We start from the raw sequence: 26851 nt of genomic DNA on the forward strand, positions 1-26851 counted from the left end.
GATTTATCCATGTTCCTCTCGGGTGGCGCCATCGTAGTGACAGCCTTGCCAGCAGCTGTTGGTCCTTTCACCCTTTTTGTTATTTTTAGTGTGTCTAAAAGTATGTTCTAAAGGTTTCTTAGTCTTTTTTATGTGGGGTGGTGGGGGAGAATAGGGGAAAACCATTTCCCAGTCACTTACCAGGACGGAGATGAGTCTTTTCTCCCAGTCACATCTTCGCCCCCCACTCCCCCCCCCCTTCCCTTCCTCGAGCACAGCCAGAAAATTCTGCGCAGGTACTCGTCCATCGCAACTTGGAGGACAGAGTAGAATTGGTCCACTTCGGCCTCAGGGCTGCTGTTGTGAGGGGAGTAGCATATTACGATAGTGGTGCCAGGGATACCACTAAACTCAGCAATAAGGACTCGAGGACTGACAGAGTGGACACCCTGTAGTGCGCTCCTTGATCTCCGACTCAATAGCAGACCCACTCCTCCCTGAACAGAGATGTTTACAGGATCTCTCCACGTTGACGAGGTGATGCGCCATGCACTTAGTCATACCTGATCTCCATGTCTCGGTAGACGTGGCATCGGTGGACTATGACTCGGTGGACTATGACTTGGCATCAAAGTTGTTTCATATAAACGTACCTTAAATTACCAATATCTATTTTGCATACATATGCAGCTAAATTTCTGTCAAAATTATGTAATAGCTTAAATCTGCAATTCATGAACAACAGCAGTAATTCTATCACATCTGCCTTGTTGTGGAGGGTTTTTTTTAGAAAGGTTTCTCCCCGTTAAATCCAAACTAAAAATAGCTATCCAAATTTGAAAGCACTTCTTAAAATCAATAAAGATGAAAGTTATATTAGTACAATTACTTTGTAAAATGGTTACAGAATAATAAGGATCATTAACTTATGCAGGCTAACATGTAAACAATTCATATGACAAACATCCAAGAAGATTTAAGAGACACAAGAAACTGCAGATGCTGGAATCCTGAACTAAACAGAAAGTGCTGGAGGGACTCAGTGGGTCAGGTAGCATCTGTAGAGGGAGTAGACAGACAATGTTTCAGGTTGGGACACCTTTAGTCTGAAGAGTGCTGACCTGAAACGTCATCTGTCCATTCCTGTCCATTCCCTCCTCAGATGCTTCCTGACCAAAGGAGATTTAGGATTGCATTTACTTCTATTCTTCAACTCCAACGTGCAAGGTAGCATCAATTAGAAAATTAGCTGCTGTCATATTGCCATGGGAAGAGAATGTAGCCATTGGCTTTAAAATACTACTGTATCCTCTATGTTCTCATTTTTAGATGGTCATGTGTTGAGTTGTACTCACATTGGTACATTCTCCCATGAAATAAAGCGCAAATGAGTCCGCACTGGTAGCTGTGAAGAGCAACAGAGATATTGTTATTGCATTGCAGAAACATGTAAATAATTATGATAGATAGTTGCCACGTTGACTTTAACAATGTTTTGTAGATAAGATTGAATTTTATTTTTGAATTTCAATGTTATTGAACAATTTCTAAACATGTGAAATGTGGGAGGAAGCTGCCTTTAGTGACTACACCTGTAGGAAGAGTACCCAGCTGTAGCTCCTCACTGACAGGGTTAAGGAATTGGAGCTGGACATATTCAAGATCATTTAGGATACCGAGAGAACCATATGGGAATATTAGTGAGGGCCATACCTATGGTACAGGTTGCTGATAGTTGGCTCATCACTAGGAAAGGTAAAGGATGTAGAGACACCGTGCAGGGTTCTCTCTTTTGCCTTCCTACACTAACAGGTATATATTTTTAGAAACTGTTGAGGGAATGACATTTCAAAACAGCAGTAAGATCTGTGTCACCATGAGTGGCTGAGGCTCAGCATGGAATTGTGGAGTCAGACAGAGCCACAGCGATAAGAAACTCAATATATCCTGTGGCTGCAAATGAAACGCCCCGATGGCGTGTCGCCTCCCGAGTGCCAAGGTCAGGGATGTCTCCGAGTGCTTGCAGCACATTCTCAGGAGAAAGGGTAAGCAGCCATAGGTTGTGGTGCTTAGGACATAGGTAGAAAAAGGGACAAGGTCTTGCAAGATGAATGTAGGGAGTGAGGAAAGATGTTAAAAATAAGGAATAAAGGTGGTAATCTCTGTATCACTGCCAATGCCATGTGGTAGTGAAGGCAGAAATAAAAGATAAACCAGATTAATACATAGCTGAAGAAGATCTTGGATCATTGGGATCTCTTCTTCAGATCATAGAGATGGATTGACGTGAACTAGAGGGGGACCATTGTCCTGGGTGATGGTATGGGCACAAGAGCAGAAAAGAAGCAGATAAAAAAAGGTAAAAAAGGCAGATGAGAAGTTGGGGCCAATATTATACTCAAAGAGAACAGGTTTAGTAGACTGGACAGCCAGGAGTACAGCATAGAGAAAGCAGAGACCAGTGGTTAATTTCAATTATTTCAATGCAAAAGGCTTGATGAGGCGGCGGGACTGAGGGCATGATTGGTTCAGGAGACTGGGATATTATAGGCATAACAAAAATATGACTGTGCGAGGGGCTGGACATAAATCTCCTAGGGTACAGATGCTACAGGAGTAATACGGGTAGAGGTAAAGGAGAGGTGGCAGGGGGGAGGGGGGGGGGAGAGGGGGGGTGCCTTTATGATGTGGGAGGAATTAGCAATAGTGCTGCAAGAGAAGATTTCTGGTGCATTTCCAAGTGAGGCTGCGGGCAGGAACCAGAAACAACAAGAATGATTATTCTGATGGAACGGTATTATTGACCCTTCAATAGTATGCTCTTTAGATTCTGGAGTAGTTCCTGAGGATTGGAGGGTAGCTAATGTAACCCCACTTTTTAAAAAGGGAGGGAGAGAGAAAACGGGGAATTACAGACCAGTTTCGTCAGACATGATTTACCTTTCATAAATCCATGCTGACTTTGTCCAATGATTTCACCACTTTCCAAATGTGCTGCTATCCCATCTTTAATAACTGATTCTAGCAGTTTCCCCACAGTCCCATTGTTTACTAAGCAAGTCTTGCCCTGGAATGATGCTCTATGTATATGATCTTTCAGGCACAAAACATGCGACTATCCCTAATCAACTCCTGCCTTTAAAGAAATGTATGTATATCTTGTGTTGGAAGGAACTGCAGATGCTGGTTTAAACCGAAGATGGACACAAAATGCTGGAGTAACTCAAAGGGACAGGCAGCATCTCTGGAGAGAAGGAATGGGTAACATTTCGGGCCGAAACCCATATCTCAACCCGAAACGTCACCCATTCCTTCTCTCAAGAGATGCTGCCTGTCCATTTGAGTTACTCCAGCACTTTGTGTCTATCTGTACATATATCTTATTCCTCGGAATCCTCTTCAGTAACTTTCCTGTCGCCCATTTGGCTTACTGATCTATTATTCTCAGGTTTTTCTTTGCTGCCCTTCTTAAATGACACATCATTAGCCACCTTCCATTCTTCCGCCACCTCACCCACATAACACGATGATTATATATCTCAGCCAATCCTCCAATTTCTTCTCAAACTTCCCAAAGTGTCCTTCGATATATCTGATCAGTCTGGAAAATTTGACGGGTTTCGGCCCGAAATGTTGCCTATTTCCTTCGCTCCATAGATGCTGCTGCATCCGCTGAGTTTCTCCAGCATTTTTGTGTACCTTCGATTTTCCCGCATCTGCAGTTCCTTCTTAAACAATGGGAAATTTATCTAACCTTTTCATCTCTGGCAATTGCCCAACCATCTGCCGATCAAAAAACTCCCTCACCTGTACCCCCCTATCACTTGCCAGGCTTTCTCCTGCCCATCCCGCTCTTCCAGCTTACTCCCTCCCCCTACTGTAATCAATCTCCAGAGAAGCTGCCTGACCCATGGAGTTACTCCAGCACTGTCTTTTTTTCATTATTTTTAATGAAAAGTTAAAAGAGATGTAGCATCTGCATTTCCTTTGTTTCTCTGTTTCTCTGTTTCAGCAATATATTTTTCCCAGTGGAGTTCTTGCATACTACTTTGTACATGCTGCCAAAACTACACCTCCTTTAACTTTTCATTAACTCTTCACGACAGTTTACTTAAATGGAGGAGGAGGAAAGAGACAGAATTCTGGTGTAGAATGGCTGACTGACACATTTCATGATTATTCTATCTCTATCATATATTTTATATGACTGTCAACATATTTGTTTTTCCATCCCTTGGAATCCCTATTAGAGTAATTGATTTCTTATGTTTTTTCGCAACTATCGTCACTAATCCTTCTCCCCGTCCTCCTCCCCCATCCAATTTTCCCAAATTCTTTCTCCATAATGTTAATTTTATTTCACTATTGATCCATTCAAGCAGATAAGCAGTTCCAACCATTCAATTGAACTGTTCTAATATAAATTCAAATTCCAATAAATATTTTACTGACATATTAAACACCCTCTATTAAAATAAAGATAGATACATTATGCAAATCTGATAGAAGAGAATCATACTGTATAGTTTTATGGTGGTATGACGGAAATTTAAAAAATTGAAATAAATGTGGACTGAACAAACTGCACATTTTCTGCACACCTTGCAATGTCACTAATTTCTGAACATGGTTGTTGCTGTGTATAAATATAGACCTCTCAAACAACAAGGATAGAGAAAAAAGTAGTCCATAGGAATAGGAAGGGAAATGAAAAAATAAATGACATTATTGTTCGATTTTTTTAAAAAGACTAATTGAAATCCCATATAACTATCCACATGTAGGATTTAATTCCTTACCTGTTTTTATGATGTTGGATAATTCATAGATAACTAGTTTATTATCAGCGGCAAGATCATCATACTTTTCTACGTGGGTATTTAACTCTTGAACCACTGACTGCATGTTGCTGTCCAAGTACTATGTAAATTAGAGAAAATAATGCATTGCTTTTGAAAATTAGTCTTTTCAATACTTATAATCATAAAAAAATCAAAGCCATAGCTAAGTATGCAAAACATTTAATTGATGATAAAATTGTACTTAAATATGCAGTAGCAATTAAGTCTTGCAGAGTACTAATTGTTATGCCTAAAAATCTAATATTAGTTTGTAATGAAGAATGTCAAAGCCAAGTACTTGTCAGTGCTTTATAGATTACTAGACCAAGTGGGACTTGTTGGGCCCCATCTCCCAACGCAATAATCCACCACTCATACGTTCCCCCAACGCAACCCATTTCCACCACGCACCCGTTCCCCAATGCAATAATCCACCACTCACCCATAGCCGCCACAGGAGGCCTGGTCCCCCAATGCAATCCGTTCCCCAACGTAAGATTCCACCACTTACCCGTTGGTCCCTGTCACACGGAGGCCTGGTCCCTCAACGCAACCCGTTCCCCAACGTAAGATTCCACCACTCACCCATTCCCCCAATGCAAGCCGTTCCCCCAATGCAATATTGCACCGTTCACCCATATCCACCAACTATGCAGTTCATTTTAAACTTTTTAAAAAAAATGCAATTGCACTAAGATTTAATGTGATGTAGGTGCCACCAACAAGGTCATCTTTTGTTATCCAAATCTAATCATTAAACTTTGCTGGGCAGGACTCAGTGTTTTGGGATAGAAACATTGTAGCCGGTAGGGCATTGTGATGTCACAACTGCCTAACTGCCAGTGCAGATTTGAAGAAATCCAACTTTTAAATGTCACTTTAAAACTTTCAATTCTCCCCCACTACATCCCTCTCCTTACAACAGAGATCAGCATCAGAGATCACATTGTGATGTCATTTTCGGTTTTTGGAATGTTCACTGCAGCATGTGCCTGAGATGCTATTGTGATGTCATTTTCGGTTTACAGGATCTTCACGGCAGCTTGTGTAAATGAGATACCATTGTGATTAGATGACTGTGAGATGGCATTGTGACAACATCACTGGAAGCTGCTAGAAAAGTCTCCCTCTCACAGGCAATTATTATTTTCAAAGTTGCCTTTTTTTAAACTTTAAATATCAATAACGTGAAATATAACATCAACTGTGAAGAAACCCGATACTAACGACCACGGGAAAAAGCTGAGTAAGATTCTGCAAACATTTTCCCGCTATTGTGTACCGTTTTGGCGTAGTTTCCTTGTTCTCACAGTCAAACAAGATGAGACTTTTAGTATTATATATATATAGATATTGTAATTATATAGTATATATAATTCAAGATTTTTAATCAACTGAAAATCATTTTAAGATTTGGGTTAATTGGAAAATGGTGAAAAAAAATGCTTCGAAAATGTAAATGTCCACTATTTGGATCACAAACTTTTATATCCTATTGTGTACTATATTGAGAATTTTACTTGAAGTATCTATTGTAATTCATTTTGATTTTTTTTAGCATTCACTTCTAAACTTTATTGGTTATGTGATATATTTTTAAGGCTTGAATTGACTAAGATTTAGTCAATACAAAAGAATAAAAAGAATACTTTAGAGAAGTGTGAAGTAAAATCTGGTTATATGTTCACACTAATTTTCAGTAAAGTGACCTGCTGAGTTACTCTAGCACTGTCTTTTTTTAAAAACATTAATTTTCTGGACATCTTATGGGCACAAGCTGATTGTGTCATTTAGAATTTCACGGGCCTTAAAATTTGTTTCATATTTCTGAGGCAAATTTTTTTTTGGGGGGGGTAGGGGCGAGCAATTGCATAACAAAGTAACATGGATTTTATATTTTGATTTAGCTGATATAGGTAGCCATTGGATTGGCGGAGTCAGTGTATTTCTGTATTGGAGCAGTAGCAGGAAATTTCAAAAGCCATTGGATTGGTTAAGTTAGTGTATTTCAGTGTTGGGGCAGCAGCAGCAGATTTCAAAAGGCTGCAGATTAATTAGCTAGAAGGTATACACAAAATGTCGGAGAAACTCAGCGGGACAAGCAGCAGCTCTGTATAGAAGGAATGGGTGACCTTTCGGGTCGAAACCCTTCTTCAGACTGATGTCAGGGGAGAGGGAGATACATAGATAAGGAAGTGTAAATTGTGAAAACCGGACAAAGGGAATGGAAATCAAGGAAAATGTAGAATAGACCATTGTTAGCTGGGAGAAGTCAACAACAAAACAAACAGATAAAATGCAGTCGGAGACAGTAAGACTGGTCGGAGAACTGGGAAAGAGGAGGGATGGAGAGAGAGGGAAATCAAGGGTTACTTGAAGTTAATGTGCATACCTCTGGGGTGCAAGCTGCCCAAGCGAAATAGGGTGCTGTTCCTCCCATTTGCGCTGGGCCTCACTCTAACAACGGAGGCGGCCCAGGACAGAAAGGTTAGTGTGGGAATGGGAGGGTGTTAGCAACTGGTATAACAGGTAGGTTTAGGCGGACTGATTAGCTTATTGAGTAGCTAATAAAAGGCAAGGTGTAGTGGAATGTCTATGTTGGGAGAGTGGCTGTGTTGAGGACAAATATGAAGCTTTGGCTTAAGAGACTTCAGTGAGGAGGCCCAAAAAAAGGCTGAGTAGAGGGTGTCAGGAAGTAACGGTATGATCTACTGTTTCTGGTGTGTGATTGTTGTGCTTTTTTACCTCAGGGTTTAAGTGCATTAGTGATGGCAGGTACAATGGTGGAATGCTCTTCCTGCAGTATCATGGAAACTGTTGGTGTCACTGATGACTACACCTCTGGGATGTGTGCCCAGGTGCAGCTCCTTACAGAGTGTGTTAGATCTGTTGCTGGACGGCCTCAGGATTGTCCTCAGGAATTAGAGTTTCATAGATAAGTATGACCACCGCATTACAGTACCCTCCATAATGTTTGGGAGAAAGACCCATCATTTATTTGTTTAAGAAGGAACTACAGATGCTAGAAAATCGATGGTACACAAAAATGCTGGAGAAACTCTGCGGGTGCAGCAGCATCTATGGAGCGAAGGAAATAGGCAACGTTTCGGGCCGAAATCCTTCTTCAGACTGATGTAATAGGCAACATTTCGGGCCGAAACCCTTCTTCAGACTGATCTCAGTCTGAAGAAGGGTTTCGGCCCGAAACGTTGCCTATTTCCTTCGCTCCATAGATGCTGCTGCACCCGCTGAGTTTCTCCAGCATTTTTGTGTACCTCCCATCATTTATTTATTTGCCTCCACAATTTGAGATTTGTAACAGAAAAAAAAAATCACATGTGGTTGAAGTGCACATTGTCAGATTTTATTAAAGGCCAATGTTATACATTTTGGTTGCACCATGTAGAAATTACAGCTGTGTTTATACATAGTCCCCCCATTTCAGGGCACCATAATGTTTGGGACACATGGCTTCACAGGTGTTTGTAATTGCTCAGGTGTGTTTAATTGCCTCCTTAATGCAGGTATAAGAGAGCTCTCAGCACCTAGTCTTCCTCCAGTCTTTCTATCACCTTTGGAAACTTTTACTGCTGTTTATCAACATGAGCAACAAAGTTGTGACAATGAAAGTCAAAGAAGCCATTGTGAGACAGTGAAACAAGAATAAAACTGTTAGAGACATCAGCAAAACCTTAGGCTCACCAAAATCAACTGTTTGGAACATCATTATGAAGAAAGAGAGCACTGGTAAGCTTACTAATCGCAAAGGGACTGGCAGGCCAACAAAGACCTCCACAGCTGATGACAGAAGAATTCTCTCTATAATAATGAAAAATCCCCAAACACATGTCAGACAGATCAGAAATACTCTTCATGAGTCTGGTGTGGATTTGTCAGTGACCACTGTCCATAGAAGACCTAATAAACAGAAATACAGAAGCTACACTGCAAGATGCAAACCATTGGTTAGCTGCAAAAATAGGGTAGCCAGCTTACGGTTTGCCAAGGTGCTTAAAAGAGCAACCACTGTTCTGGAAAAAGATCTTGTGGACAGATGAGATGAAGATGAACTTATATCAGAGTGATGGCATGAGCAAAATATGGAGGAGAGAAGGAACTGCCCAAGATCCAAAGCATACCACATCATCTGTGAAACACGGTGGTGGGGGTGTTATGGCCTGGGCATGTATGGCTGCTGAAGTTACTGGCTCACTTATCTTCATTGATGATACAACTGCTGATTGTAGTAGCATAATTAATTCTGAAGTGTATAGACACATCCTATCTGCTCAAGTTCAAACAAATGCCTCAAAACTCATTGGCCGGCGGTTCATTCTACAGCAAGACAATGATCCCAAACATACTGCTAAAGCAACAAAGGAGTTTTTCAAAGCTAAAAAATGTTCAATTCTTGAGTGGCCAAGTCAATCAACCCAACTGAGCATGCCTTTTACATGTTGAAGAGAAAACTGAAGGGGACTAGCCCCCACAATGACCACCAGGTGCGCCGGGGAGTTGGCTGCCCTACTGGCAGTCTGTCCGTATTTTTTTTCTTTCTCTTATTTTTTAGTGCGTTAAAAGTTTATTTTAATGTTCTCCGGTTTGTTTTATGTGGGGGGAGGGGGGAGGGGGGAGGGGATCGGGGTAAAGTTTTTTTTCAGATTCTTACCTTCCCTGAGATGTGATCAATTTTCGGATCACATTCTCCGGGTTCTGCGGCCTACCATCAATGGAGCTGGAGGCCTCCTCGGAGCTGATCCCTTGCCTGGGTCACTCCCACCGCGGAACCAACACCAAGGGCTCGCAGTCTCGGTGAGGCCGAGTCGAGAGCCCCTACGTCGCGGAAGGTTCGACCAACCCCGACGCGAGGTTCGATTGTCCAGCGCGAGGGAGCTGACATGCCCCGATGCAGGAGCAAAGCGCCTCGACGCGGAGGGCCCAAACACCGCCAGCTACAGGAGTTAAGATCATCACGTCAACGGGGGCTCGAGGCCCACTACCGAGGAAGGACTAAAGAAGGACAAACTTTATTTCGCCTTCCATCACAGTGAGGAATGTGTAGCAGTCACTGTGGTGGATGTTCATGTTAAAATGTGTTTTTTGAGTGATCTGTTGCTTTTAATTGTATGACTGACCTGGCCAATGAAATTCCTCATATGTTGCAAAACATACTTGGCGAATAAAGTGTGATCCTGATTCTGATTCTGAAAACAAGCATAAGCTAAAGATGGCTGCAATATAGGCCTGGCAGAGCATCATCAGATAAGACACCCAGCAACTGGTGATGTCCATGAATGGCAGACCTCAAGCAGTCATTGCATGCAAAGGATATGCATCAAAATACTAAACATGAATACTGACATTTAACTGACATTGCTGTGTCCCAAACATTATGGAGCCCTGAAATGGGGGATTATGTATAAACACTGCTGTTAGTTCTACATGGTGAAACCCAAATGTATAAAAATGGCCTTTATTAAAATCTGACAATGTGCAATTTAACCACATGTGATTTTTATCTATTACAAATCTCAAATTATGAAATAGAGAGCCAAATAAATAAATGATGGGTCTTTCTCCCAAACATTATGGAGGGCATTGTATAATTAAGGGACAGGCAGAGACCAAATGGTTGACCACGAGGAAATGGAGTGGGCATAGAGTACTGGTGACTCCTGTGGCCATTCTCCTTCAAACAGGTAGAGCCTTTTGGACACTGGTGAGGAGGATGACCTGATAGGGGTGAGCAGCAGCAACATTCACGTCAGTGGCACCAGCCTGCCTCTGAAGAACAATGGGGAAGGGTAAAGTCAGGCAGAGCCATAGTGATAGGAGAGTCCTTAGTTATTGGGACATACAGTGGTTTCTGTGGCACCAATCAAGACTGCAGGATGTGTTGCCTCCTTGATGTTACGGTCCAGGATGGCTCCAAGTGGCTGCACGACAGTTCCAGGGGGAGGACGAATTGCCAGTAGTCATTGTGCATGTTGGCACAAAGGACATATGTGTGCGGGGTGATGGGGGGGAAAAGGGGGGAACCGCTTTCAGTCGCCTCCTCGACGGAGATGTGACTTTCTATGTCGCCTCCCTCGCGGCTTAACAGCATGGATTGGACCGGCCCTTCCTGGAGTCGGGCGCGGAGCATCAGCAGCGGGCGCAGCCTGGCCTTTTCCATTGGGGAGTGGGCGAACCCTTTCCAGGGGTCGCCAGAGAGGAGTGCTCCGATCGGTGGCCTGGTGACTGGCATAATGGGGCTGTGGTCTGCGGAGCTTCTAGCAGCGGGCAGGGTGTGGACTTACCAACCGGAGTCTGAGATCCCTTGCCTGGGATCGCCAGAGATGAGCTCCGACTGCCGGCCTGCGGCCTATAACATCCTGAAGCAGCAGTCTCCGGTAGGAAAGTGCCAATTCGGGACCTCCAAGCCGCGGAGTGTGTTTGACCGTCCCGACGTCGGAGTTTTGATCATCCCGACAAGAGGGCCTGTACATCGGGCCATCTGTAGCGACGACCATGGAGGGTTTATGGCCCCGACCATGGGTGAATAAAAGAGCTGGCTGAACTTTGTTGCCTTCCACCACAGTGAAGAATGCTTAAATCTTATTGTGTATTGTGTGTTCTTTTTAAGTGTATCGCTGCTGGCAAATTCATTTCACTGCACCTTTGGGTGCATGTGACGAATAAAATTGACTTTGACTTTGATGCAGGTAAGAAAAGGAAGGGGGCAGAATAACTTGTGGCTGAGAAGTTGGTGCAGAGGTTTAGGATTCAGATTTTGGACCAATAGGATCTCTTGAGGCAGATGTGACCTGTACAAGAGGGATGGGTTGTACATGAACCAGACGGAAACCAATATCCTGGCGGGCAGGTTTGCAAGTGCTACTCGGTTGGTTTTAAATTAGATTACAGCACAGAGAGTACAGAGGAGATTTACTAGAATGTTGCCTGGGTTTCAGCAACTAAGTTACATAGAAAGGTTGAACAAGTTAGGGCTTTATTCTTTGGAGCGCAGAAGGTTAAGGGGGGACTTGATAGAGGTCTTTAAAATGATGTGAGGGATAGACAGAGTTGACGTGGATAAGCTTTTCCCACTGAGAGTAGGGAAGATTCAAACAAGGGGACATGACTTAAGAATTAAGGGACAGAAGTTTAGGGGTAATATGAGGGGGAACTTCTTTACTCAGAGAGTGGTGGCTGTGTGGAATGAGCTTCCAGTGAAGGTGGTGGAGGCAGGTTCGTTTTTATCATTTAAAAATAAATTGGATAGTTATATGGACAGGAAAGGAATGGAGGGTTATGGTCTGAGCGCAGGTATATGGGACTAGGGGAGAATACGTGTTCGGCACGGACTAGAAGGGTCGAGATGGCCTGTTTCCGTGCTGTAATTGTTATATGGTTATATTAGCGAGTTCTAATGCAGGACTGAGGTCAGTGAGAGGTTGCAATTCAGCATGAAAATTGATGAAAACAAGTTCAGTGGACATTATAGACAGGAACATGGCAGGAACCAAGTAATCAATTGCATTTATATTCATGCAAGAGGCCTGACGAGTAACGCGGATGAACTTGGGGCATGAATAGCTACATGCAACTGGGCCGTTGTAGCCATTACGGAAACATGGCTAAGAGGGGAAGAGAACTGACAGCTTAATATTCCAGTGTACAGGTGCTGCAGGCAAGACAGAGGCATGAGTAAAGAAAAAGGAGGGGGTGTTGCTTTATTAACTAAGGAGAACATCATGGCAGTAGTTTGAGATGATATTACTGATGGTACATCCAGTAAGGCTATATGGGTGGAGCTGAGAAATAAAAAGGGGATGATCACCTTGTCAGGAGTTTACTTTTGACCTCCAAATAATCAACGGGAATTAGAAAAACATATGCCAGGAAATTGCAGGCTGCTGCTAGATCGATAGTGTTGTCATAAGAGGGGATTTAAACATTCCTGATATAGACTGGGACTAACATAGTGCCAAACCCTTGGGCAGGGTGGAATTTGTTAATAGTTAAGGAAGGTCTCCTCAGACAATATGCACATACCCTACATGGAAGAGAGCAAAAGTTTGATCTACTCTTAGGGAATTGGGAAGGGTGAGTGACTGATATGTAAGTGCACGCCTTTTGTATTAGCGACCACCGTTCTATTAGCTTTAAAATAAGAGTTATTGAGTGATAGTATGGAAACAGGTCATTTGGCCAAACTTGCCCACACCAACCAATATGTCCCAGCTACACTAAAATCCCACCTGCCTAAGTTTGGTCCATATCCCTCCAAACCTGTCCTACCCATGTACCTGTCTAACTGTTTCTTAAATGTTGGGATAGTCCCTGCCTCGTCTACCTCCTCTGGCAGCTTGTTCCATACACCCACCACCCTTTGTGTGAAAAAGCTACCCCCCTCATATTCCTATTAAATCTTTTCCCCTTCACCATAAACCTTTGTCCTTTGGTCCTCGATTCACCTACTCTGGGGAAGAGACTGTGCATCTACCCAATTTATTCCTCTCATGATTTTATACACAATATGATTACCCCTCACCTGGAGTATTGTGTGCAGTTTAGGTCTCCTAATTTGAGGAAGGACATTCTTGCTATTGAGGGAGTGCAACGTAGTTCACCAGGTTAATTCCCGGGATGGAGGGACTGACATATGATGAAAGAATCGATTGCGTTTATATTCACTGGAACTTCGAAGGATGAGAGGATATCTTATAGAAACATCTAAAATTCTTAAAGGATTGGACAGGCTAGATGCAGGAAAAATGTTCCCGATGTTGGTGGAGTCCAGAACCAGGGGTCACAGTGCAAGAATAAGGGGAATGCCATTAATGATTGAGATGAGGAAAAACCTTTTCACCCAGAGAGCTGTGAATCTGTGGAATTCTCTGCCACAGAAGGTAGTGGAGGCAAATTCACTGGATATTTTCAAGAGAGAGTTAAATGTACCTTTAAGGGCTAACAGAATCAAGGGATATTGGGAGATAATATAGGAGTATATCTATATTACTAAAAGTAAGATCTTGACCGCTTTTGACTGCGATGTGATTTCCGAGAGAACGCCGCCACTTACGGACGTCATTTTTGGCCACCTCGCTCAGAGTCCCCCTCCGCTGGACTGGACTGGAGGATTTTTCCCATCGATGAAAAATCAGAGAGATATTAATGTTCTAAAAAATCTCGCCATTCCCTCTGCTGGCGGCAGGGGGGAGGGACTATAAAACCTGGAAGTGTGGTGGCTCACCCAGAGGGGGACGTAAAGATGGCGCCGTGTGCACTTATGGTGAATGTGTTTGTTGGATGTAGTTGAAACCCCGTTTTTGCTTCAGCCTCTACAGCACCAGCAGCCTCTACAGGTAGGTGTGTGTGTCTGTGTCTGTGTCTGTGTTCCACAAGCCGTGAGTCCGTTAACTCCCAGCCCGCCAGTTGTAAGTCACTGAACTTCCACCACAATAATGCATACAGAGTCCACCCTCTCCCCCTTCTCTCTCACAGTCTGTCAGAATTTCTGCCAGTTTCTCAGCTGCCAGCCCGCCAGGTCCGAGTGACTGTACTGCCAGGCCTCAGTGACTGAGCTGCCAGCCCAAGCATTCGACACACTATGTCTATACTAGCCCTCTAGAAACCAGTACCTTCGGCCCACAACACCCATACTAGGGCAACAGAAAGCCCCCCCCCCCCCCAGTGGCGAGCAAATTGGAATTGGTGGAGAGGTGGAATGACCTCTCCACCGTTGGGTGACCAGCCCTCCCGCTAGCTGGGGCCCAACGGGTCCCACTTAGTCTAGTTATCTTTATATTTTATATTCTTGGTGTTTGTAATACTTGAGATTGAGACACTTAAATATTATCCTTTATCTATTATCCTTTGTATTAGCTTTGCTCTGCATGTTTGGATTTGTCTTTACTCTGCATGTTTGGATTTAGCTTTGCACTGCATGTTTGTATTAGCTTGTTTATGTTGAGATATTCGCCTTTGTGTGATTCGTTTATATAAATTGAGGGGGAAGGTGTTTGGGTTCTCCCCTCGAAGCTAGCTCAACACTTAGCGTAAATTAGTTGTGACAGTTACATGACCTTTGTAACTCTGGATCAAGCCCTAGCTAAGAGAAATAAGGGGCCCAAGAAGGGGAAGACATGTGGTTTAAATAAGGGAGGATTACAGAATGGAAAATAACTGGGAAGGAGGAGAAAAATAAATGCGATTGGTTATTGATAAGGGAATGTCTGCAAGTGATTGGGTATGGAAATGCACCGGGGATGGGACATACAGAGTTAAACATGCCATTAAGAGGGGCAGCTCTTGGTTTGGAGTGAACTCTCAAGTGATTTGCTCTTTGAGTGTTCCAGCCTTAATTTGCAAATAAAGGTTTGACCTTCTTGAAGAATTCTCCGCGTCGCCTGAGTTAATTTTGAGTACCAGTAACCACAACAAAATTAACGCTACGAGCAGGGTCGGAAAGAGGCCAGTTCAATAAAAGACAAACAGCCAAGGATGCTTCCCAGCCCGAGTGGCTCCTAGAGACAACAGGACAAGGGTAGTCACCTGCAAAAAGATAGGCGGTTTTCCGCTTCATTTGGACTAATAACCTGTTGAAAACGGGAAGCCACTGGGGACACAGAAGCGTCTAGGCAGTCGGAGGGCCTCTCCGACCCAAATAATCTGTCACTAAATTATTTTAAGAGGAGAGCCAGAGGATTACACGAGAAGACTGCGCAGTAGGGTAAGTAGAAAATAATTGATCTGAGAAAGTAGATTCTGTGCAGGAGAACAAAGGGGGACCCGGGGGGGGGGGACGGGGGACCGGGGACCGCCAAGAACAAAGGGGAACCATTGGGTACTAAATGGGATACTTTGTAACTTTGTCAGTGGCGACTCTTTGAGTACCTGGGTATGCAAACAAGGCATTTCTCGTGATCATAAAGAATCTTTCATTCATTAAAATATACTACCAATCTATTAAACTAGGCATTTGGTAAGAAATGTCCCCAGTAATTTTATCAGGTAAAACAGTATTTTTCTGCTAAATTTTCTGCAGTGCAGAGGAATACAAAACCTCAGCAAATGTTCTTCCTATTTTAATTTGCTCAGATACTCTAAAACGTGATGTGATCAAACAATTACAGGCTATATCATTACACACACTTACCCTTTTAGCTTCCTTAGCCACACTGTCATCTGTGGGGAAACAGAAGAAATTATTAGGCAGCAAAAGGCATTTTTTTTAAATGGTGCAAATAATGCCGGCATTTGTTCCTGAAAAAAATTTATCAGACACTGCCAATATTTTGTTAATCATTCTTTTAGAAAGACGCCTGTTTAATATAATGTACTCACACAGAACGATAAATGAAGACTTAACAATTATTTCTTTAGATGCAGAAAAAGCATTTGATCAAATAGAGTGCCTATCTCTTTACAGTGTTGGAAAAATTCCAACTAGTAGAAAATTTTATCTCATGGATAAAGTTGTTATATAACAATCCGATTGCCAGAATATTGACTAATCAAATTCTGTCACCTAAATTTCAATTATCCAGGGGTAATAGACAAGGATGTGCTCTTTCACCAATGCTATTTGCCCTAGCCATAGAAACCTTAGCAGAAAGTATGAGTACATCCGCGCATTCACGGCTATAATACTAAACATACCAATAACAAGATTTTGTTATATGCAGACTATGTACTTTTATATATTACCAACTCTCAAGTCAGTAATCCAAATATACTAAACCTTATAAAACAATTTGTTTCCTTCTCAGGGTATAGAATAAACTGGAATAAAAGTGAAATTATACCAATAAAAGCTCAAGACCCTTCACATCTCCAAAAATTTCCCTTTAGAATTGTCACTGAACATTTTAAATACCTTGAAGTCTATGTGACTAGAAAATATACCTCTCTATTCCAAGCAAATTTTCCACCATTAATTACTAAATTAAATGCCCTTGTTCAATTTTGGAAAACACTCCCTATTTCCTTTATAGGTAGAGTAAATGCCATAAAGATGATTTTCCTTCCACAACTCCAATAACTATTTCAATCAATACCGATTTATCTCCCTACATTTTTTTTTTTTAAACTTGACTGTTATTACAAATTTTATTTGGGATTATAAAACCCATAGAATTCACAAACAACATTTATGTAAATCTAAAGAAAATGGTGGATTAGCACTCCCCAATTTTCTTTTCTATTACTGGGCAATTAATATTAAAAATGTAATCTACTGGATGGATGATACATGTCAACAGGTAAACTGGAGAGGGAAGACTGTTTGCCTTTTAATATAGATGCGATTCTTCTTTCTCCATTACATCTGAATAAATCAACGTATGAGCAAAATTCGATAATACATAGCACCCTACGAATTTGGAAACAGTTGAAATCAAGCCTCAAATTGAGAAATTTCTCTCCCCTTTTACCAATCGCTAGCAATCCCTAGTTTAAACCGTCTACTTTAGATAGGCGTTTGCACAATGGAAAAACTCAGGAATCAAAATGCTGGGAGATCTTTACGAGAAGGGGATTTCAAGAATCGTTTCAAGAATTACAGGAGAAATATCATTTGAAAGCAAGTAATTTTTTTAGATATTTTCAAATCCGAGACTATGGGCCCAGATATATTAGATGAATTCATGAATAGTCAGGAAGTTAATATCCTACATTACTGCACACATCCCATCTTCAGAAATGCTTAGCCGAGCAGAGTAAGATGAATTGGATTTATTAATCTCAAAGGATAGTTGGGCGGAAAGCCTTTTATACATACATTACTGCTCTCTTAATGTTAGGCACTCCCTGATACAATTAAAAATACTGCACGCTACTATTCAAAGTCCAAATTGAACAAGATCTTCCCAAATGTCTCTCCTATTTGTGATAAATGTCTCCTCCAAGAAGCGACAACAACCCATTCTTTCGCTTCCTGTATAAAGTTACAAAACTTCTGGAGGGGAATATTTGATTCCTTCTCCAAAATAGTTAAAATTAAATTGGACCCAGATATAAAACTGATCATATTAGGTATGTCAGAGGCCTGCTGTTAGCTAAAAAATATTTCAAAGACCTCAATTTCCTCAATTACGGCCTAATAACGGTGAAAAAATTAATGCTCAAATTTTGAAAACAGACAACAGTCCCCACAGTGAATATGTGGATTACAGATATGTTCGAGACACTACATTTGGAAAACATTAGGTTTTAGGTTTTAGGGGAGGGGGGGGGGGGAGGTATATCTAAATTTCTTCTTTTCTTATTTATTTTATTTTCTTCTGCACTGCATTGGTAGCTTAGGGGTCTTTTTCCTGCTCTTTTATATTTTATTTCTTTTTTCTTCATTCTTTTCTTTCTTCTTTCATTATTTTCCTTTTTTTCCTTTTTTTTAAATTTAGGTTATAAGGTTAAAAATGAAGCTGTACAATAATTGTATCATTGTTATGCCGATCGTCTTATCCATGTACAATTGCTTCTAATAAAAATATACATTTTTGAAATCATTTTTTTTTAAAGTACCTCTGTGCATTAGTCTAATTTAGCTATTTTCCACCACATCAAAGTCACAGATTTTCCACACAAAAAAAAAACCCAATATAACTGGGCACAATATAAATGAAAAGGGGATATTTTCATTCCATGAGGCAGTGGTTAGATTTTACCCCAAAACTTTGTTGAACACAAAAATTGTACAGGAAAAACTCTGATAATCTGGTATCCCATTGTTTAGAAATACAGGTTCTGTTTACCATGCTTTGTTTAAAGACAACAAGCCCCCTGTTCCTGTACTTCCTTTAAACACACCTGGATCCTATTTCCAACTCCCTTTAAATGTACCATATTTAAGGGACATTGCAACATTAAAAAATGGAATAGGGTCTCAGGGTATTAATTTGTCAAACCCAATCATCTGTAAAACAAAGTTTCAAGGGTGCCCAATTGTTAGTTTTATTGTAAACAGATTCAAGCCTACTACTTTTTGTTTCTGTAGAGAAGAACAGTGGTCATAGCTTGAATGGGAATTTACAGGGTTAACAGCAGTAAGAAAGGTATTAAAAACGTGTGCATTTTCCTCCTTAAATGGGTGGCACATTGGCACAACGGTAGAGCTGCTGCCTCACAGCGCCTGAGACTTGGGTTCGATCCTGACCTTGGGTGCTGTCTGTGTGCAGTTTGCACGTTCGCCCTGTGGCAACGTGGGTTTCTTCTGGGTCTCCGGTTTCCTGCGACATCCCAAAGACAAGCGGGTTAGTCGGTTAATTGGCCTCTGTAAATTGCTGCAAGTGGGTAGTGGGAAAGCTAGTGTGAACGGGTTATTAATGATCAGCATAGAGTTGGTAGTCCGAAGGGCCTTTTTCTCTGCTGTATCTCCAAACTAAACTAAAATGCAGCGTTCACATGGAATGAGGAAGAATTGACCTGTTGTGCAATCATGGAGGACTGCACACAAGGGAAGTGGATTTTTCTACCGTTACTAAACTTGATTATCACAGATATTGAAACATTGTAACGGTGTAACAAACTCAATACTGACCACCACTCAAAGGAAAATACTGTTTAAAACCTGTAAATGTAAAATTATCAACCTTCACAACGATATGGAAGATAGCAGCTTTGTACAAAACGAAAAGGCAGAGTATATATTTTAGTAGATTCCTAAAAGGTCAGGTCGGGGGGAGTTCCCACGCCACAGGTACCATGTAATCCCGTGCTACCTGCTCCATGGTTGGCTAGTCGGCGACTAAACAGTCTCCCAGACCTGCTTTGCCAGGTGAGGGGGGCTGTGGACCCACATCAGGACCAAAAACAAGACCTGTCAAAGGGCGGATGAGCTCCTAGTGAGCAAACGGCTATCCACACTTCAGTAGAAGTTGCAATCACTGTCGTACATAGCATTGTAAGGCACTGATAATGATGATGATGAGATTCCTAGAGAGAACACTAAAGCAGAATTACTGGCATGCCTGTTAAATAAACCACCAAGTTATACACAGGGTGTATCAAATAGGAATGTATTTTGTAACTCATTGATATTTTTCAGTAATCTATGAAGTCAGAATTTAAATCTTGTTTCGATCCATGGATTATTGAGCTATTTTGAAAAAGTTTAGAGGAAATAATTGGAGCTTGAATCTTTTAGCTTGAACTTTTGGTTCCCTTTGCTGTTCTTCTCAGTTATAATGAAATTTGCCAAATTTGGCTTTTCTTGATTGTTGAAGAACTTGTGGCAAATCCACCAACTGTCCACTGTTGCTGCATTTTCACTAAATTTGGTATTCCACTGTTCCATCAACAACTACAACTGTTCATTGGTCTATGCACAATATGCTCATTTTTAAAGCCACTTCATTGAAGATAAATATACGGTTGATAACGTCTTCAAAAAAGAACTCTGGCTACTTGTAAAAAATAAAATCAGAACTTTTTCTTAAGTAGGTGGCGATTGGAAGTGGTCAAGTTATTAGCGATAAAAGAAATTAAGTCCAAGTAATAATCTTCTAATCATCTTTTCACAATATCATAGTGTTCATGAATAAATAGCAATGGTACATGTGAAAATGCTGGGATGCACAGGAATGTACCTGTTAGTAATGTAGAAAGTCAGTGATGAAAATCAAGGTGAAGATGGATAAAGCAGCAGGGCAGGGAAAGCCATTCACAGTGCAAGACAAGTAGGGGGAGTGAGGAATTGTTATTGCAATTTAAAAAAGAATGCTAACTGTACTAGTTATTCTATTCTCTTCTCCAGCTGAACTTTCAACAGGTGGAAGCTAAAGAAAAAGACAAAGGTGACCATGTTATAATGCCGACCAAATGAAAGTAGTCATAAAAATCACACTTCTAAAACAGTGGCCTCTCTTTAGTCTTCATCAATTTAAAATGTATACATTCTTACTATTAATTCCTACATCTTTCGTCTCGATTATATATGGAACCATTCTCCACAGTGCAGCCTGTCAGAGACTCGTGTAGATCATATCTTTCATTTACTCTGTCGGCTACTGCTATTCCAGCTTCAGTTCAATTCAGTTTATTGTCATGTGTACTGAGGTACAGTGAAGTTTTTGCTGCGTGCAGGGGAAAGACAATACATGATTACAATCGAGCTATTCATGAAAAAGGAATAACATTTAGTGCAAGGTAAAGCCAGCAAAGTCCAAAGTCTGAAGAAGGGTTTCGGCCCGAAACGTTACCTATTTCCTTCGCTCCATAGATGCTGCTGCACCCGCTGAGTTTCTCCAGCATTTTTGTGTACCTTCGAAAGTTCAAACAAAGATAGTTAAAGAGTCCCCGATAAGGTAGATATTGGTTCAGGACTGCTCTCTGGTTACAGTAGAATGGTTTAGTTGCCTGATAACAGCTGGGAAGAAACTGTCCTTGAATCTGGCGATGTACATTTTCACACTTCTATACCTTTTGCCTGATAGGAGAGAGGAGAAGAATGGCTTGAAGTCTGCGCTTCATGGACATCACCAGCTGCTGGGTGTCTTCTCTGGTGATGCTCTGCCAGGCCTGTATTGCAGCCATCTTTAGCTTATGCTTGTTTTGGTGGGTAGTCCCCTTCAGTTTACTCCTCAGCATATAAAAGGCATGCTCATTTGGGTTCAGATCGGGTGATTGACTTGGCCGCTGAAGAATTGACCATTTTATAGCTTTGAAAAACTCCTTTGTTGCTTTAGCAGTATGTTTGGAATCATTGTCTTGCTGTAGAATGAACCGCCAGCCAATGAGTTTTGAGGCATATATTTGAACTTGAGCAGATAGGATGTGTCCATACACTTCAGAATTCATTATGCTACTACCATCAGCATTTGTATCTTCAATGAAGATAAGTGAATCAGTACCTTCAGCAGCCATACATGCCCACGGATACGTTTCACGGATGAGGTGGTATGCTTTGGATCTTGGGCAGTTCCTTCTCTCCCCCATACTTTGCTCTTGCCATCACGCTAATATAAGTTAATCTTCGTCTCATCTGTCCACAAGACCTTTTTCCAGAACTGTGGTTGCTCTTTTAAGTACTTCTTGGCAAAAACTGTAAGCCGGCCATCCTATTTTTGTGGCTAACCGGTGGTTTGTATCTTGCAGCATAGCCTCTGTATTTCTGTTCATGAATGCTTCTGCAGACAGTGGTCATTGACAAATCCACACCTGACTTCTCAAAAGTGTTTCTGATCTGTCGGACAGGTGTTTGGGGATTTTTCTTTATTATAGAGAGAATTCTTCTGTCATCCGCTGTGGAGGTCTTCCTTGGCCTGCCAGTCCCTTTGCGATTAGTAAGCTCACCAGTGCTCTCTTTCTTCTTAATGATGTTGCAAATAGTTGATTTTGGTAAGCCTAAGGTCTGGCTGATGTCTCTAACAGTTTTATTCTTGTTTCTCAGTATCACAATGGCTTCTTTGACTTTCATTGGCACAACTTTGGTCCTCGTGTTGATAAACAGCAATACAAGTTTCCAAAGGTGATGGAAAACTGGAGGGAAGACTAGGTGCTGAGAGCTCCCTTATACTTGCAGGAGGCATTTAAACACACCTGAGCAATTGTAAACACCAGGGAAGCCATGTGTCCCGAACATTATGATACCCTGAAATGGGGGGACTATGTACAAACCCCACTGTAATTTCTACATGTTGAAAACAAAATGTATAAAAATGGCCAAATTGTGGAGTACAGAGGCAAATAAATAAATGATGGGTCTTTGTCCCAAACCTTATGGAGGGCCCTGTATAGCAACACCATCAGTACCGTCCAAAGAAACATCGGGGGGGCCCTCCACTGTGTCCGGAAACGTGACTGACGGGCGGGCTTGCAAGTAAAGGGCCTGTCCCACTTGGGCGTCATTATATTTGTGTGTCATTGGGCGTGACAATATTTACGTGTCACAACGCACGACGTGCGCATGGCGCGTGGTGAGGCGTGGTGGCGTAGGCAGTGACGCGCGGTAGATTCTCAAAATCCTCGTGCTCTACCTGCGTGATGCGCAAATGATGCCCAAGTGGGACAGGCCCTTTAGACTAAATCACATTGGACTACAACCCAGATTACTTCCATTAAACTGGCCAATGTTCGGTTATTAGAAAATAAAGTGCAGGATTAAGGGCTAGGCTAATTTTTCAAAGGGAGATGAGAGAATGCTGTGTGCTCAGTTCCACAGAGACATGGCTCACCCCCAGCTCCCCTGATTCTGCCATCCATTCTCCACCCATCACATGGATAGAAAGGAGTCATCGGGAAAATCATTCTTGGTGCTCAGATGTAGCAGTCCCGTCTACCTCCTGCTCTCTGCACCTGAAGCACCTACCGGTGAAGTGCCACTCCTTCTACCTCCCGAGGGAATTCACCTTCAACATCATGACCACAGACTACATCCCACTCCAGGCAGACGTTCATGTAATACTGGAGGAGCTGCAAAGATGTGGTCATCAAACACCAGAGGACGTCTCACAAATTCTTTCCCATCATGCTGTGGACTTCCACAGAGGCAGCCTGAAAAATATAATTCCCTACCAACACATATCCTGCAGAATCAGAGGGTCAAACATCTTCGACCACTGCTATACCTGCATCGGAGATGGTCCATCCCACCCCCTCACTTTGGGAAATCGATCTACTTGGCTGTGCTCCTTCCTGCATTTAGGCGGTGACTGAACAACACATCCCCAGTGGTGTGGACTGCACAAATCTGATCAGGCGAGGCAGAGGAACAACTCTGGGACTGCTTGGAGTCAGTAGACTGGGCAATGTTCAAGGACTCAGTAACAGCCCAGTATGAACACGACAAAAGTTATTACCAACTTCATAAGGAGATGTAGAAGGAATGTGTTCCCACAAACACCATCCTTGTATTCCCCAACCAGAAACCTTGGGATGAACCAGGAGGTCCGCTTTCAACTGAGAACCAGATCTCGAGCATTCAAGAGTAGCGATGCAGAATAATACAAGTCCAGATATGACATTTGTCAAGGTATCAAAAAGGGTAAAAGGGGCTTTTGCTCTAAACTGGAGAATGGGATGGACGTTTGTCTGTGGTAGATACAACAATGATACAATGATACTATTTATTTGTTATCATTTGAACCTCATTGAGGTTCAAACGAAATCTGGTTTCTGCAGTCATACACACAAGAAAAAGAACCAAGACACAACACAATTTACACAAACATCCATCACAGTGAATCTCCTCCGCACTGTGATGGAAGGTAAAGTCTTATCTCTCCCCTGCACTCCTCATTCTCCTCCCGATGTCAGAGTCAAAGCCCCCGGTGGGCGATAGTAATTGTCCCGCGGCCATTAAAGCCGCGTCGGGCGATGTAAGGCCCTGCTCCAGGTACTTTTCAACCCCGCAATTCGGGCGGGAGAAGTCGCCTTTGCGGAAGCCCCGAAAAGCAGTCTCCCACCATGGACCCGCGAGCTCCCGGTATCACTGTCCACCAGACCTGCGGTTGGAGCCTCCGAATCTCCGGGGTCGGGCCGCAGCAGCTCGCCACCACAGCTCCTCCCGCTCCGAACTCGGCCAGTTCCGCGATGGTAAGTAAGTCCGCAGCTCCGCTACTGGAGCCCCAGGTCGTTCCGGTTGGAGGCCGCCCACGGTGCTAGGCCCCAAGGACAACGGAGACCCGACAAAGAAAAGGTCGGGTTCTCCGTACAGGGAAAGGATTTCATTCATAACTACATTCAAAACGAGACAAAAAATAAAAAAAGACAGACGGACTGCAGAGGCCACTGCGACGTGAGTCGCGCCGCCCACCCTTGGTAGAGCTTGGACACCATCACTTCCTACAAGGTGAACCGGGGCGCAGCTCCAGCAACAGCGTAGCATCACTCCCAGACAAACTCAATGCATTCTATGCACACTTTGATTGGGAGAACATTGATATGCCTTCCCTCATAACCGCCGATGGTATTACAATTACCACAGAGGCCAATGTCAGAAGATCCTCGAAAAGTGTCCGGACCTGATAGTATATCTTGTCAGGTTCTTAAAACCTGTGCGGCTCAACTGGCTGGAGGTTTTGCGGACATTTTCAACCCCTTATTTCTGAGGTCTGAGGCTCCTATCTGGTTTAAAAGGACATCAATAATAGTGGTGCCCAAGAAGAGTAAGGTGACATGCCTCAATGACTATCGACCGGTAGCATTGACATCCACGGCTATGAAGTGCTTTGAGCTACCTCAACAAGAACTTGGAACCCCTACCACCTATCATACATCAGGGGCAATGGACGTAAAACTTCTCGAAAGCTCGTCGGTGATGAAATACCGGAAAAGAGTCGCTGGGGAAAACGGGCGTGGAGAGCACGGGTCGGTAGAGGGGTGAACCGGGGTTATAAATCAAGTTTATTAGCAATAGAGAGTAAACATCTACTTTTCTAGGTTTGTGCAGGTCCCCTTCTACAGCTGCACTCATCCGTCTCTCTATGCCCAGTCCGATGCACCGGTAGCGAACTCAGCCCGTCGGTGAGGCCCTTTAGAGAACAAATTTATACCAACTGAAGCAATAGGCCGCCATAGCACATCTTCAAGACAATAGTGTTGCAACAGGTGTCAATAGGCCTCCAATAGCAGGGGCCCACAGCCTTTTCTGCCTTCCCTTGTTACCAGCCACGGTGCAGTGCTGCTGGAGCTCACCGGAGCGCCGCTGCGGCACCTCTGTAAAAAAAAACCTAGCGGGTGTGTGGTCGGAGTAACCTGGTTGAAAGAGTGGGAATGGGAAGACCCATCACTACTGAGGTTCCCTTGTTGGCGGGGAAGAGCACTAGGACCCAGCAGAGTCAGACCACATGTTGTCTGCATCGTGGAGGTTGTGGGCCTGGTGCTGAGCCTGGAACTCTGGTGAGGTGACGCCTCCGGCCCGCTGGTGGGTGGTGGAGAGGCGAGTCGCTGGTGGAGGCCCGTGGGGGGGGCTGGAGCGGAGATACGGGTCAGTGGCGCTGCGGTCCAGCTGTGGAGCTCCGGGCCTGCGTGCGGGTGGGCGGTCGAGTTGAGGAGTGTCGATGGTGGGACCGGTCTGGAGGCGGGCAAGCTTGTGTCCAGGTAGGCGAGGAAGCATTTGTTGAGGGTATGGATCTGGCATCGAATGAAGTAGAGTTCTGGTCCATTGCATGAGTGAGTGAGCGAGTGAGTGAGTGAGTGAGTAGGTGCACGTGTGTGAAGGCCCAGAGCTGCGCAGGAATCAGGGCGAGTTGCTGCCGGGCCAGCAATTCTGTAAAAATAAATGATTACCGTATTTTTCTTTACTTGCTTGATAATTATATTTCGTAATAATTAGTGAGTGCAACCGTGAAATATTTTGTCATATTATTTAATTAAGTATTATATGTTTTACTGTAACAGTTATCAATTGGGATGTAATGATAGGCTATAATCTTGTTTGACCTTCTTGGGAGACCAGCTCCCCCTCCCCCAAGCTAAACCTGAAATGACGCCCCTGTTTGACAGCTCCGGCACCTAAAAAATTAGCGCTGTAACACTGGTTACCAGGCAATGCACTATTAACCACTGTATTTGTCAACAACAGACCATTCGCATGCTAGGCTCTCTCCCAACATTCCACCCTTCAATTGTCTGATCCCCGTCACATTTCGGCCCGCAGGCTTAATGCAGGCAGGCAGTAATTGCTAAACCGCACATAAAACGCAGTAATATTAGTCCCAACAGAACCGCCCCAATGGTCAGTCCCCAGTCTACCACTGTTGTCCACAGACCTCCAAACGTCTCGAAAAGCCACCATCTTCCCAGGGGATGGTAGTTGTGATATGGATAAACAGGGTCTGATTAGGAACAGTCAACATGGATTTGTACCTGGAAGGTCATGTTTGACTAATCTTCTTGAATTTTTTGAAGAGGTTACTCGGGAAATTGATGAGGGTAAAGCAGTGGATGTTGTATATATGGACTTTAGTAAGGCCTTTGACAAGGTTCCTCATGGTAGGTTGGTTAAGAAGGTTCAACTGTTGGGTATAAATGCAGGAGTAGCAAGATGGATTCAACAGTGGCTGAATGGGAGACGCCAGAGGGTAATGGTGGATGGCTGTTTGTCG

At 43.0% G+C, this 26851-nt stretch overlaps 1 protein-coding gene across 1 annotated transcript in view; it reads right to left on the bottom strand.

The window, feature by feature from the left end:
• The window catches only part of pde10a (phosphodiesterase 10A), a 215097-nt gene that overhangs the window by 142060 nt on the left and 46186 nt on the right, over positions 1 to 26851 (bottom strand). Inside the window, exons 3-5 of the mRNA XM_033026353.1 lie at positions 15964 to 15992; positions 4779 to 4899; positions 1335 to 1384 (exon numbers count right to left, since the gene is read on the bottom strand). Coding sequence (XP_032882244.1) covers positions 1335 to 1384; positions 4779 to 4899; positions 15964 to 15992 — 200 coding nt within the window. The remainder of the gene's footprint in view (positions 1 to 1334; positions 1385 to 4778; positions 4900 to 15963; positions 15993 to 26851) is intronic.

This window comes from Amblyraja radiata, chromosome 8 (genome assembly GCF_010909765.2).
Source record: "Amblyraja radiata isolate CabotCenter1 chromosome 8, sAmbRad1.1.pri, whole genome shotgun sequence".
Taxonomy (NCBI): domain Eukaryota; kingdom Metazoa; phylum Chordata; class Chondrichthyes; order Rajiformes; family Rajidae; genus Amblyraja; species Amblyraja radiata.